This window comes from Carcharhinus amblyrhynchos, chromosome 30, assembly GCF_965287045.1.
Source record: "Carcharhinus amblyrhynchos chromosome 30, sCarAmb.v2.hapA, whole genome shotgun sequence".
NCBI lineage: Eukaryota > Metazoa > Chordata > Chondrichthyes > Carcharhiniformes > Carcharhinidae > Carcharhinus > Carcharhinus amblyrhynchos.
Window position 1 is genome coordinate 3,647,832 of NC_137353.1, and position 15,310 is coordinate 3,663,141.

The 15,310-nt window shown below is 42.2% G+C and overlaps 2 protein-coding genes across 2 annotated transcripts in view; one reads left to right on the top strand and one right to left on the bottom strand.

The window, feature by feature from the left end:
• The first annotated feature begins 1,108 nt into the window (after positions 1–1,108).
• The window catches only part of LOC145360047 (tumor necrosis factor receptor superfamily member 5-like), a 179,267-nt gene continuing 165,065 nt past the window's right edge, over positions 1,109–15,310 (top strand). Inside the window, exon 1 of the mRNA XM_080214951.1 lies at positions 1,109–1,696. Within this exon, the coding sequence (XP_080071077.1) occupies positions 1,286–1,696 (411 nt within the window). The 5' untranslated portion in view covers positions 1,109–1,285. The remainder of the gene's footprint in view (positions 1,697–15,310) is intronic.
• LOC145360188 (uncharacterized) overlaps positions 2,745–15,310 on the bottom strand; it is a 29,435-nt gene continuing 16,869 nt past the window's right edge. Inside the window, exons 3-6 of the mRNA XM_080215219.1 lie at positions 11,066–11,168; positions 7,060–7,185; positions 6,003–6,158; positions 2,745–4,319 (exon numbers count right to left, since the gene is read on the bottom strand). Coding sequence (XP_080071345.1) covers positions 3,457–4,319; positions 6,003–6,158; positions 7,060–7,185; positions 11,066–11,168 — 1,248 coding nt within the window. The 3' untranslated portion in view covers positions 2,745–3,456. The remainder of the gene's footprint in view (positions 4,320–6,002; positions 6,159–7,059; positions 7,186–11,065; positions 11,169–15,310) is intronic.

The window sequence follows — 15,310 nt, forward strand, 5'->3', positions numbered from 1 at the left end:
TTGAGGTTGAGACACTCAATTCATTGAAATGGTACCTGGATCTGCAGCTGAAGTGCTGGAATCTTCAAGGCTATGGATCAGGTGCTGGAAGGTGGGATTAAAACAAGCGGCTAGTTTTGTTTTTCTATTTTTTGTCTGGTGCAGACATGATGGGCAGAATGGCTTCTTTCTAACCTCTCTGTGTTTTATTAAAGTACCTCCCCCCTACCATTTTCCATCTCTTTCCTGTAAACCTTTGACTGATATATTTTGTTGTCTGTCCTGGCTGTTAGCAGCCAATGGCTAATGTCTCATTTCCTCCAAGTTGCTTTTGTGCCTACTATTCATTCAGTTGGTTCCTGATTCTTTGTCCTGATTTGGGCCACACATCCTAATCTGCCCTGCTCTAATGCTTTACTTTCACAATTCTCTTTCTTGGTTTAATTACTCATGCTTAGAATGGTGCACTTAAGGGGAGATTGATGGATTTACATTCTAGCTGTAATAGTGTTGTGGGAACACCCGCTCCTAGTCAATAGTTGAAGAAAGTGACCTAAAACTACATTCTCAGAACAACCTGAGATTGGCAATATATTCCTGCTTCGTTTGTGATGGCCACATCCTGTAGATGAATTTTCACATAACAGACCCCTATTCCAAAGCTATTCTTTGCTATACTAGCTCTCTAATATATTCACTAAGATCTCCCTCAGAATTCATTTGTATGAGACTTCTGACTGCAGCAACAAATCTTTGCCCTTTTTTACATTCACTTCCTATTTCTGATCTCTCCTCTTCACCTTCTTCAATCATACCCCCTTTTGCCTGTGCTTTTGCCAGAATTATAACCCCTTTGATTGCTTTCCTCAATTGGCACTATTTCCCCCAAGGGGTATCAGAGCACTTCATGAAACATTTTGATCCCTTGCCAAGCACAAACAATACCCCAGTCAGTGCCTTAAGGGGAAAAGTGACAAGACTCAACGAATGTAAAGTGGTTAATTCCTTTTTGCGTCTTCTGCTGGCTATGTCCCTGGGCAGAGAATGGAGAACATTTAAAGAGAAATCCACAATAAAAAAAATTAATATCAAGATGTCATTATATGGTTTATTTTTATATGTGCACCAGGAATAAAACAATTTATATGAGTTGTTGGGTAACACACTTTTCCCATACAATACATCACATAATACTTCATAAGCAAGTTTTTTGTTACATAAAAAAAGAAGGGGTCATGAGAAGACCTTGGCGGGTAAGATTAAGGAGAATCCCAAGGCCTTCTATAAATATGTGAAAGGTAAAAGGATGAGAAGAGAAGGGATAGGACCTATAAAAGGTGAAGGGGGAAAGGTCTGTGTGGAACCAGAAGAAATGGCAGAGGTGCTTAATGAGTACTTTGCCTCAGTATTCACGGTGGAAACTGATCTGGGAGATTTTGCTACAGGTTTGCAGCAAATGGAAAAGATTGAGTATGTGGATATTAAGGAGGAGGATACGTTAGAACTTTTGAATTCTATCAAGATAGATAAGTCGCCGGGACCAGATGGGATGTACCCCAGGTTACTGTGGGAGGTGAGGGAGGTGATTGCAGAGCCCCTGGCGATGATCTTTGCGTCGTCAATGGAGACGGGAGAGGTTCTGGAAGATTGGAGGATTGCGGATGTGGTTCCTATTTTCAAGAAAGGGAACAGAGATAGCCCGGGAAATTACCGACCGGTGAGTCTGACCTCAGTGGTTGGTAAGCTGATGGAGAGGCTTCTGAGGGACAAGATTTACGAGCATTTGGAGAGGTTTGGCATGATCAGAAATAGCATGGATTTGTCAAGGGCAGGTCGTGCCTTACGAGCCTAGTTGAGTTCTTCGAAAATGTGACTGAACACATTGACGAAGGAAGTGCAGTGGACGTGGTGTACATGAACTTCAGCAAGGCGTTTGATAAGGTCCCCCATGCAAGACTTCTTGAGAAGGTGAGAGGGCATGGGGTCCAAGGGGCTTTGGCCTTGTGAATCCAGAACTGGCTTGCCTGCAGAAGGCAGAGAGTGGTTGTGGATGGGTCTTTTTCTGCATGGAGGTCAGTCACCAGTGGAGTGCCCCAGGGATCTGTTCTAGGACCCTTGCTGTTTGTCATTTTCATAAATGACCTAGATGAGGAAGTGGAGGGATGGGTTAGTAAGTTCGCCAATGACACAAAGGTCGGTGGTGTTGTGGATGGTTTGGAAGGATGTCAGAAGTTGCAGCAGGACATAAATAGGATGCAGGACTGGGCGGAGAAGTGGCAGATGGACTTCAACGCGGATAAATGTGTAGTCATCCATTTTGGCAGAACCAACGGGAGGAACGAGTACACTGTCAAGGGCAGGAGTCTTAGTAGTGTTGAAGAGCAGAAGGATCTTGGGGTCCGGGTCCACAGGTCTCTTAAATCGGCCTCACAGGTGGAGGATGTGGTCAAGAAGGCGTATGGTGTACTGGCCTTCATTAATCGAGGGATTGAGTTTAGGAGTCGGGAGGTAATGCTGCAACTTTATAAGACCCTTGCACACCCCACTTGGAGTACTGTGCGCAGTTCTGGTCACCTCACTATAGGAAGGACGTAGAAGCTATTGAAAGGGCACAGAGGAGATTTACAAGGATGTTGCCTGGATTGGGAGGCATGCCTTATGAAGATAGGTTGAGGGAGCTGGGACTCTTCTCCCTGAAGAGACGAAGGTTGAGAGGTGACCTGATAGAGGTTTATAAAATGTTGAGAGGAATAGATAGGGTGGATTCTCAGAGGCTATTTCCCCGGGTTGAAATGGTCGCTACGAGAGGACACAGATTTAAGGTGCGGGGCGGCAAGTACAGAAGTGATGTTAGGGGTAAGTTTTTCACTCAGAGGGTGGTGAGTGAATGGAATCGGCTGCCGTCAGTGGTGGTGGAGGCGAACTCGCTGGGGTCTTTTAAAAGACTTCTGGATGAGTATATGGGATTTAGTGGGATTGGGGGTTATAGATAGGTCTATGGATTGGTAGGTGTTGATGTGATCGGCGCAACTCGTGGGCCGAAGGGCCTGTTTGTGCTGTAGTGTTCTATGTTCTATAATCCTAAAAATGATTTATTATAACAATACATATTCTTCGGCCAGGTTATCTAAGCAACTCATTGATATCACACACTGCATATACAATCCTTTCAAATGTGTGATAGGTTTCTCAACATTCACGCCATATTAAAGTTAAACAGCATTTCGTTTTGTTGCACATGTAGGAGGAATTGTCAAAAGCCAATCTTGGAGCAAAGCATTACTGAAAAGAATTGAGCAAAATGTAAAACAGAAAAATGCCATTCAGAAAAAATAAGTTTAAGTATTTGTAGTTTGTTAATTTTTTTTCAGCTATGCATCCTGAATGGATTCCAGCAGCTTAGTGCTCCCATTGCGTGGAGCTGAAGGACGAGAGTTTGGGATCTATCCAAAGCCTATTTCATGGACCTACTGTATCTTAAGGTTGCTTCTGTGTTACCTGCAGGTGCATTGCCTCCATTTTTGCATCCATTTTTCTCTCTGCCTTACCTTCTGCCTTATCCTCTGTCTTACCCTCTGACTTACTCTCTGACTTACCCTCTGCCTTTAACTCAATTTTATTGGAAAGCTTGCAAGTAAGATCCTTAAGCTGGATAAAGGAGATTGACTGATTCGAAGCAAGTTTTGTCAGTGCATTGACCAGTGCACCAACCTGCTTGTTCGTTTGAGCCCAATTAGATTGTGAATTTATTTGTAATTGTTTTAAAGTATTCTCAACCTGGGTGAGACCATTCTTGATACCTCTGATGTCAGGCATTTCAGACTTTAAAGTTTCTTGAATACCAGTCATTCCAATCTGCAGGGTAGTCTGAATATCTGTCATGCCAGTTTTCGTAGCAGCTTGCAGAGCTGCCATTCCAGACTGAATCGCCACTCGAATGTTTGCTAGTCCAGTTTGCATAACATTCTGCAAGCCTGCCAAACTAGTCTTGATAGTATTTTGTAATTCTAAAATGGCCATGTTTCCCGCTTCCTGCAGCCTTAAAGATTCTTTTGGAAACAATGGATCAACTCCTTGCATCAATGTCATTAGCATTTTTGTCACTGTTGAAGGGTCTTGTCCACGCACTAATTTTGGTTTTCCTGTTGTTGTTTCTGGAGCTGGTTCTTCCTTCCTGAACACAGTTGATATTTCTGATTTAGAAACAGATTTCTTCTTTGCTGTTTTGTACCCAAGCATTGATGAATTCCGTGCATCATCCGGACCCAAAAACTTAATGACGACATTGTTAGTAATTCTGGACGGTATTGTTGGTCTTGCTTCATGATGTTTAGGGTCACCTGGATGAATTTTAGAGAAACAACTGTGACCAGTGTATTATGCATTAAATCTGCATTGATAGTGCGAGCATTTCATGAAAGCTCTGCAATTGTCAGAGCATTGGGAAAACAACATTGCTAATTCCCTTCAGTATCAACTATGGATCACTTGGTATCACTCTTGCCTCTGAGGCAGAGGTTTGTGACTTCTTATGCCTCTCCAGCATTTGAGTGCAAACTCCAGTAACGGGGGAATGCTGCACTGTTGGAGGTGCCATCTTTTGGATGAGACATTGAACTAAGACTCTGTCTGCTTTCATCATTGTGGATTTATAGGATCCCATGGTGCTATTTTCAACAGGAGCTGGAGTGTTATTCCTGGTGTGCTGGCTAATAGTTATCCCTTAACATCATCAAAACAGATTATCTGGTCATTGTCATTCCTATTTGTGGGAACTTGCTGTGCGCAAAATTAATTGGCTGCTGCATTTCATATATTGTGGCAATGACTCCACTCCATTGGCTGGAAAGCACTTTGGGATGTTTGGTGGTCATGAATGGCACTATATAAATGCAAAGCTTTCTTTTCCAGTGAATATTGACATTACAGTGTCAATCACTGAGTTGGAGATGGGATGAGACTTTTGGGATGGAATAATACAGCGGGATGGGGGAAGGTGTAAATGACACAAACCACTTGCCCCCAATCTGGCCTCCAGTTTCTGCCCCGTTGCCTGTGTGAAACATTTTATGGTGTGGACAGCATATTATCAGGGTCAATTTGATTGATAACAAGCCTAAATGTCCTTTAATTGATCATTTAAATATGATGGGCAGGCTGATAAATTTGGCAAATTATGGGGGTGATCTTGGGGAGGACAGGAAGGTGGGACAGGATAGGTGCCCAACCTATTTCACATGCCCCCATGGGTAACATGCCAGCTGGGGACATGTAAAATTCAGCTCATTCCCACATAATTAACAATTAATATCGAACAAATATCAAAAAATGACATGCCCTACAAAGCAAAGAACCATACTTGGTTGAAATTTTTCCTTGAAATTCCTTTTAAAACTTATTACATTAACATTGTCATCTCAGATTTCATGATGTGCAGTTTCTGGATTATTTATCGAATGGAACTGCCTCCATTAGAAATTTAGACTTCTTATTAGTAGTTTGGTAGAGTAAGCAAACAGGTTCTGAAACCTGAAAGAGTGACTTTCACCAGATCCATGGAAGGCTGAAGTGCTTGTAGAGATCTAGGGAACTTCATTTTTTTACATAAAGCTGAACAAATTATGTAAGTGATATTTCACGTTCTGGTTTGTAAATATCTTTGACCATCATTAGATGAGGCACAACAGCCAGAACTTATTTGTTTTTGGGCCTGCTCCACTCAACTTTCCAGAGGCAAGACAAGCGGCCTAAAATGTATCTGCCGAAAACAAGCGGCCACACCAGTGGAGCCCGGACAGCTGTTAGGAACTCAACTAATTTATTAAAGTTAAGACCCATCTTTGGCCCAGCCTCAGACTTTCCAGTTGGGGTGTGTATTTCTTGCGCACTTTTGGTTATGGAATTAAAAACAAGTCAGAATTAATTTCCACTCACTCCAAAATCTGTTGCCACACCTTCTGTCAATGTATTGCCTGACCTGCAACTATTTACCCATAAAACAGTTGACCAATCTAGTGCCATACCTTTGTTATTTGTACTTCCATTGAGGGTGTGGGGGACATATTTTGTGCACAGGCGACATCCAGTTTTTGTTTTTGCTAAGCAGATGTATCCCTCTCTGCAATCACACACGGTATCCTGAGTTTCAGTGCATTCATGTAGAGTATGAAACCCCATCTCTGCAATTTAAAGAGAAGTTAGGTTCAATTAATTTTTGGCACCCTGTAACAACCTTCTAGAATGCAAGCAAAACATAAAACAATAAAAGCTTTTATATCATGCAACTCAATATTGTTAATGCAACTTGGGAAAAGATACATTTTAAAAATTATGACTTGCTTATGTTGCTCTGTCAACAAGGAAAACGTATTTTTACATAGTTTTAAACAAATATGCTCTTTACCCTCGCTATTGTTAATTGACCCAGACCCACCAAATCATATAACTAATTCCTGGTTCTGTGTAATATTGGATATGAGTAACTATATAGCTTAATTTTCCACTGTAGCATTATTAAAGAAAGTGACAACATTCCTGTATAAATCAGACATTCAGTTAAATGTCTGACACCCTTCCAATACCAGTACATTTTCTAAGATATTTATGGACAAAAATCCAGTTATTTGATTGTTCAGATTTTCTAAAGCGTACAAAAAATATATATACCTCTTGAAAAAAAATTCAAAGATTTAGTTCATGCTTTTCCCATGTAGTGTATTCCTAAAGGTAGTTTAAGGCGGCATGGCGGCACAGTACTTAGCACTGCTGCCTCACAATGCTAGGTATCCAAGTTCACCATCTGTGCAGAGCCTGCACATTCTCCCCATGTCTGCGTGGGTTTCCTCCGGGTGCTCCACCTTTCTCCCACAACCTGAAAGACGGCTGGTTAATTGCATTGGCCATGCTAAATTCACCCTCAGTTTACCTGAACAGGTGCCAGAGTGTGGCAACTAGAGGATTTTCACAGTAACTTCATTGCAGTGTCAATGTAAGCCTACTTGTGACACTCAAACTTAAAATCTTTATGGAACAATGCTTGGATGTTAAAACATGATAAAAGGATTGTTCCTGAATGTTTACCTGGATCACAATATTTACACTTGAAACACTTTTCTAAACTATTTGGGTGGTCTGTGAAAGCTCCACGGGCACAGGGAATGCATGAGGTCGATGTTACTGCTGTGCAATGTTTAAAAACTCGAGTACCTGCAATCAAAAAATGAAGTCAGTGCAATATCTGAAAAATCTGTAGGAGACACAGAATTACTATGTTGTTGTAGAAAATCAAATAAAATATATAAGAACAAAGAAGAGTACAGCACGAGAACAGGCCCTTCGGCCCTCCAAGCCTGTGCCGATCATGATACCGCAACTAAGCTAAAACAAAACCTTCTGTCCTTATTCGGATCGTATCCCTCGATTCCCTCCCTATTCATCTACCCATCCAGATGCTTCTTAAATGTTGCTAAAGTGCCTGCTTCCACCACTGCCTCTGGCAGTGCATTCCAGGCACCCACCACTCCCTGCGTGAAAATCTTCCCCTGCACATCCCCCTTAAACTTCCTCTCACCTTGAACCTGTGCCCCCTTGTATTTGACATTTCCACCCTGGGAAAAAGCCTCTCACTATCCACCCTGCCTGTGCCTTGCATAATTCTGCAGACCTCTGTGAGGTCTCCTAAGCCTCCGTCAATTCAGTGAAAACCTTTATACTTTCGTCTTACTACAGAAGATTTAATCCAATGTAGATGAACAACAGATCCTCAGGGGAAGAATATGATAGCCATATCCACAGAAGGTGCAACAAAATTCAGACACAAGTTTGCTTGTGGGAGTTGATGAAAGTAAAATTGGATGGGGTTTTTACTAGGTTGCTGATGCATTTCTCCTGATTACCAAGCAAAAATGGCTTTGGTATTAGACCGGGAAAGGTTTGCCTTTAACCCACTGGCCATAGGAGTTGAGGGATCACTATTAAGGGGAAATTGAGAATATCATACACAACAGAGCCTGTTCCTGTGCTGTAATTTTCTTTGTTCTTTGTACAACCAAATGCCATCACTATAATTAAGAAAGCCCACCAACACTTCGACTTTCTCAGAAGACTAAGGAAATTTGGCATGTCCATACTGGTGTGCCTCAGGAGTTGGGGCTGGGACCACAACTTTTCACAATATACATTAACAACTTGGAAGAAGGAACTAAAGACATACTTATTAAGTTTGCAGATGATACAAAGATATGTAGAGGGACAGGTAGTATTGAGGAAGCAGCAGGCTGCAGAAGGACTTGGATAGAGTAGGAGAGTGGGTAAAGAAGTGGCAGATGGAATACAATGTGGAAAAGTGTGAGGTTATGCATTTTGGAAGGAGGAATGGAGGCATAGACTATTTTCTAAATGGAGACATGCTTAGAAATCAGAAACACAAAGGGACTTGGGAGTCATTGTTCAAGATTCTCTTCAGGTTAACATGCAGGTTCAGTCAGCAGTTAGGGAAGCAAATGCAATGTTAGCATTCATGTCAAGAAGGCTAGATTACAAGAATAGGGATGTATTTCTGAGGCTGTATAAGGCTCTGGTCAGACCCCATTTGGAGTATTGTGACTCCGTATCTAAGGAAGGATATGCTGGCCTCAGAAAGGATCCAGAGGAGGTTCATAAGAATGATCCCTGAAATGAAGAGTTTGTCATATGAAGAACGGTTGGGGACTCTGGGTCTGTATTCATTCGAGTATAGAAAGATGAAAAGGATCTTATTGAAACTTACAGGATACTGCGAGGCCTGGATAGAGTGGATGTGGAGAGAATGTTTCCACCAGTAGGAAAAACTAGAACCAGAGGGCACAACCTCAGGCTAAAGGGACGATCCTTTAAAACAGAGATGAGGAGGAATTTCTTCAGCCAGAGAGTGGTGAATCTGTGGAAGTCTTTGCCGCAGAAGGCTGTGGACCGGGTCATTGAGTGTCTTTAAGACAGAGATAGATAGGATCTTGATTAATAAGGGGATCAGGGGTTATGGGGAAATGGCAAGAGAATGGGGATGAGAAAAATATCAGCCGTGACAGAATGGCCAAGCAGACGAGCTGAGTGGCCTCATTGTGCTCCTATATCTTATGGTCTTATAACTCTCAGTAAGTTTTACAGATGCTCCACAGAAAGCATTCTTTCTGGCTGTATCACAGCTTGGTGTGGGCTCCTGCTCTGCCCAAGACCACAAGAAAATACAAAAGGTCATGAAAGAAGCCCAATCCTTCATGCAAGCCAGCCTCCCATCCATTAACCTAGACATACTGTCTTCCGTTGGGAAAAAGATACAAAAGTCTGAGGACATATACCAATCAACTCAAACAGACTTTTGAATGGACCTACATTTTATTAAGTTGATCTTTCTCTATACCCTCGTTATGACTGTAACACTACATTCTGCACTCTCTCGTTTCCTTCTCTATGAATGTAATGCTTTGTCTGTGTAGCATGCAAGAAACAATACTTTTCGCTATATACCAATACATGTGACAATAATAAATCAAATCAAATCAAAACAACTACATATTAAGGAAAGATATGATAAAACTTCTTTTCTAGATAGTTGTGATTTTCTAAACAAAGCTTTGTGAGAGCAAACTGGGCATTATGTGAAAAGAATTAAATAAATGTTTATAATACTCTTGTCATTGCTGGTTGTTTAAGCATTAAGTCATAGAAGACAGAGCGTAGCGTTGGAACGGTGTGTTTCTGAATGGAGGGCTGTGACAAGAGGTGTTCCTCAGGGCTCAGTGCTGGGACCTTTGCTGTTTGTAATATATATATATATAAATGATTTGGAGGAAAATGTAACTGGTTTGATTAGTAAGTTTCTGGACGACACAAAGGTTGGTGGATTTGCGGATAGCGATGAGGACCATCAGAGGATACAGCAGGATATAGATCGGTTGGAGGCTTGGGCGGAGAGATGGCAGATGGAATTTCATCCGGACAAATGTGAGGTAATGTCTTTTGGAAGATTAAATACAGATAGAAAATATACAGTAAATGACAGAGCCCTTAAGATAGGCAGAGGGATCTGGGTGAACAGGCGCAGAGGTCACTGAAAGTGGCAATGCAGCTGGAGAAGGTAGTCAAGAAGGCAAATATGGCATGCTTGCCTTCATTGGTAAGGGCATTGAGTTTAAAAATTGGCAAGTCATGTTGCAGCTTTATATAATATTAGTTAGGCCGCACATGGAATATAGTGTTTAATTCTGGTTGCCACACTATCAGAAGGATGTGGAGACTTTGGAGAGGGTATAGAAAAGACTTACCAGGATGTTGCCCTGTATGGAGGGCATTAGCTATGAAAAACCTGGTTTGTTCTCACTGGAACGACGGAAGTTGAGGGGCGACCTAACAGAAGTCTACAAGATTATGAGAGGCACGGGCAGAGTGGATAGTCAGAAGCTTTTTCCCAGTGTGGAAGAGTCAATTACCAGGGGGCATAGGTTTATGGTACGAGGGACAAGGTTTAAAGGAGATGTACGAGGCAAGTTTTTTTTAGACAGAGGGTGGTGAGTACCTGGAACTCACTGCCAGGGAAGGTAGTGGAAGCAGATATAACACTGAGTTTTAAGGGGCATCTGGACACATGCATGTTTAAGATGGGAACAGAGGGATATGGTCTCCGGAAGGGTAGGTGGTTTTAGTTCAGTCGGGCAGCATGGTTGGTGCAGGCTTGGAGGGCTAAAGGGTCTGTTCCTGTGCTGTAATTTTCTTTGTTCATTATCCACAAAAAGAGGAAGAGGATTACTTGAAAATGCAGAACATTAAGGAGAAGGGTGTGACAGTAGTTTTGACTAGTTAGTTTGTAGAAAAAAAACACCAAGGTTGACCTGATTGTCTAGTGACCTGTTCTTGTGCTGCAGTATTCCTTTAGACACGTATCCTGAAATGCTAACAAGCTGTGCACGGAAACCAGTTATACTTAAAGATTCTAAATAATATGATGAAATTCTTACATTAGAAAAATTGTGATATTACCACTTCTCAACACAATTGAACACTTTGGTAATATTTGTGGTAACACTCATACAAAAAAGTTGTTGTCACTCACCTGCACTGCACATGGGACAGCACAGATCCAGGTAACTATACTCTAGTGAGCCACAGCTCGTCACCAGTTGCAAGTTAAAGATGAATAAGAGGATGCGATAAATCTGAATGGTAATAAAACTCAGTTAATAACTGTACTGTCCAATGTGAAATTCAGAAACTGGACATGAAGAAGAGAACCCTGAAAGGAGCAATGTGGAAACTTAGGACAATTAATTGGCAGTAATAATAAATATTTACTACTTAGCCAGAAGTACAATTTTGTTTACATGTTGACATGAACTTTATGTTTTAAAGTAAGTTAAGATGACAATTCAGAAAAAGACTCCAATAATTGCATCGTTACTTTAGTAGTTTGAACGTAGAACATAGAACAGTACAGCACAGTACAGGCCCTTCGGCCCTCGATGTTGTGCTGAGCTATGTCCAATCCCAAGATCAAGCTATCCCACTCCCTATCATTCTGGTGTGCTCCATGTGCCTATCCAATAACCGCTTGAAAGTTCCTGAAGTGTCCGACTCCACTATCACAGCAGGCAGTGCATTCCACACCCCAACCACTCTCTGAGTAAAGAATCTACCTCGGACATCCCTCCTATATCTCCCACCATGAACCTTATAGTTATGCCCTCTAGTGACAGCTACATCCACCCGAGGAAATAGTCTCTGAACGTCCACACTATCTAACCCTCTCATCATCTTATAAACCTCTATTAAGTCGCCTCTCATCCTCCTCCGCTTTAAAGAGAAAAGCCCCAGCTCCCTCAACCTTTCCTCATAAGACCTACCCTCCAAACCAGGCAGCATCCTGGTAAATCTCCTCTGTACTCTCTCCAATGTTTCCACATCCTTCTTATAATGAGGTGACAAGAACTGCACACAATATTCCAAATGTGGTCTCACCAAGGTCCTGTATAGTTGCAGCGTAACCCCATGGCTCTTAAACTCAAACCCCATGTTAATAAACGCTAACACACTATAAGCCTTCTTCATGGCTCTATCCACTTGAGTAGCAGCCTTCAGAGATCTGTGGGTATGAACCCCAAGATCTCTCTGTTCCTCCACATTCCTCAGAACTCTGCCGTTGACCCTGTAATCCGCATTCAAATTTGTCCTACCAAAATGAATCACGTCACACTTATCAGGGTTAAACTCCATCTGCCACTTTTCTGCCTAGCTCTGCATCTTATCAATGTCTCAAAGTTTGGACATAAGGGGCTGAATTTTTAGGCCCCAGTGGGACTAGGCACACAGGCGGATGTGAAATTTCATTCTGCCCCAAGCCATTTTCCTGGAGGCAGGATGGGGGTGCAGCAGGGTTACTCACCCATATATGGTGGTTAAACTCACACTATTATAGATCAATTCAAATTTATTCTTGGAGATTGACTGGAATTTCCCAGTCTGCGTGCAGTCCAAGGAGGGAACATCAGGGACCAGTGCAACTACCTGGAGGGAACCCTCCTAGCGGCAGACTAGCAGGGTCAGAGGCCGTTCTCAATGGTAGCTGTGCTACCAAGGGCATGTTTTATCTTAAAGTTTAAAAATTGAAATGAGGGCACACATCTCCCTCACTTAACTGCCATGGCATCTTTCAATTCTGGCCTTCCAGCTTTGAAAGCAAACTGTTGTGCTTAATTGGACACAAGTCTGCCCTCAGACAACTAACTGACTAATTTGGGGAAATTCACAGGTGGGTGATGTTCCTATATCGTGTGGGATTCTGACCCTTATTTGAACATGACAGTGGTTATGGAAAATTCTGCCTGAGGCCTTTGATAAGTCACTGCCCAACAACTTATCACTATTGAAAAAAAAAGGACTGGTTGAAGAATAGAGAAAGGAAGTCACAATTCATATAACTGAAGAAAAATCTTACTGCATACATGGGTGCTCTAGTTTCCTCCATCAGTCTGAAAGACGTGCTGGTTAGATGCATTGGCCATGGTAAATTCTCCCTCGGTGTACCCAAACAGGCGCCAGAGTGTGGTGACTCGGGGATTTTCACAGTAACTTCATTACAGTGTTAATGCAAGCCTAATTGTGACTAATAAACTTTCACTTTCACTTTGCTGGCAAATATTTATGTGGCAGTTATTGGAAGAATTCTATGTTGGGTTCCTCCAACACCGAACAGAAATCCAATCTGGTACATACTATAAAATTTAATCCTTATTACTCTTTCTTATTTTTAATTTATGGCCAGTTAGCTCAACATCTATCATAGGGAAATTGTTGGAAGCTATTATTAAAGATGTAATTGCAGGGTACTTGGAAAAATTCAAGGTTATTGGGCAGATTCAACATGGTTTTGTGAAAGCAAAATTAACCAATTTATTGGAGTTCTTTGAAGAAGTAACAAATGCTGTAGTTAAAGGGGAATCAGTGGATGTACTGTGCTTAGATTTCCAGACAGCATTTCATAAGGTGCCACATCAAAGGGTATTGCAAAAACTGAAAGCTCATATTGGGAGCACGGGCAGAAGATTGGATTGCTATCTGGAAACAGAAGGAGGTATAAAAGGGCTTTTTTCTGTTCACAAGATGTCATGAGTTGTGTGCCATAGGCATCAATGCTGGGACCTCAACATTTTACAATTTATATAAATAACTTGGATGAAAGGACTGGAGGTTTGGTTGCTAAATTTGTTGATGACACAAAGATCAGTAGGAAATTAAGGTCTGAAAAGAACACAAGGAGGCTACAAAGGATATGGATAGATGAAGTGTGTGGCAAAGATCTGGCAAATCAAATACAAAGTGGGAAAATGTGAAATTGTCTATTTTGACAGGAAAAAAGTTAAATATATGCATAGTATGGTGATGGATTGCATAGCTCTGAGACGCAGAGAGATCGGAATGTCCTTTGCATGAATCACAAAAGGTTATTATATAGATACAGTAAATAGTTAGGAAAGCTAATAGAATGTAATAGGAGGCAGAGAGTTGGTATCAATGGGTGCTATTCTGATTGGCGGTTGGTGACTAGTGGAGTGTCGCAGGGATTGGTGCTGGGGCCTCCGCTATTTACCATTTATATAGATGATCTGGAGGAGGGGGTTGAGTGTAGGGTAACGAAGTTTGCTGATGACACAAAGATAAGTGGAAAAGCAAATTGTGCGGAGGGTGTGGAAAGTCTGCAGAGGGATCTGGATAGGCTGAGCAAGTGGGCGAGGACCTGGCAGATGGAGTACAATGTTGGCAAGTGTGAGGTTATCCACTTTGGCAGAAATAATAGTAGGAGGGATTACTATTTAAAGGGCGAAAAGCTGCAGCATGCTACGGTGCAGAGGGACCTAGGGGTCCTTGTGCATGAGTCGCAAAAACCCAGTCTGCAGGTGCAGCAGGTGATCAAGAAGGCGAATGGGATGCTGCCTTTATAGCGAGGGGGATAGAATATAAAAGCAGGGAGGTCTTGCTGCAACTGTACAGGGCACTGGTGAGGCCGCAGCTGGAGTACTGTGTGCAGTTTTGGTCGCCGCACTTGCGCAAGGATATTTTGGCCTTGGAGGGAGTGCAGAGGAGGTTCACTAGGCTGATACCGGAGATGAGGGGGTTAGACTATGAAGAGAGACTAAATAGACTGGGTCTGCACTCGTTGGAGTTTAGAAGGATGAGGGGGGGATCTTATAGAGACGTATAAGATAATGAAGGGGATGGATAGGGCAGAGGTAGAGAGATTCTTCCCGCTCAGAAAGGACAGCAGGACTAGAGTACACAGCCTCAAGATAAGGGGGGGGGTGCAGTTTAGAACAGAGTTGAGGAGGAACTTCTTCATTCAAAGGGTGGTGAATCTCTGGAATTCTCTGCCCATTGAAGTGGTGGAGGCTACCTCGCTAAATATTTTTAAGACGCGGGTTGATGGGTTTTTGATAAGAGAGGGGATTAAGGGTTATGGGGAGAGGGCGGGAATGTGGAACTGAGCAGCGACAGATCAGCCATGATCTTATTGAATGGCGGGGCAGGCTCAAAGGGCTAGATGGCCTACTCCTGCTCCTATTTCTTATGTTCTTATTATGTTCTTATGTATCATTTATTGTGAGGAGAATTGAATATAAAAGTCAGGAAGTTATGCTTCAGTTAGATAGGGCACTGGTGAGACTACACCTTTGGGACTAGCCGTTCTGAAGAAATGTCATACTGGACTCGAAATGTTAACTCTGTTTTTCTCTTCAAAATGTTGCCAGATTTGCTGGGATTTTCCAACACTTTCTGTTTTTATATCTATTTTTTGACAGGCTGAGTA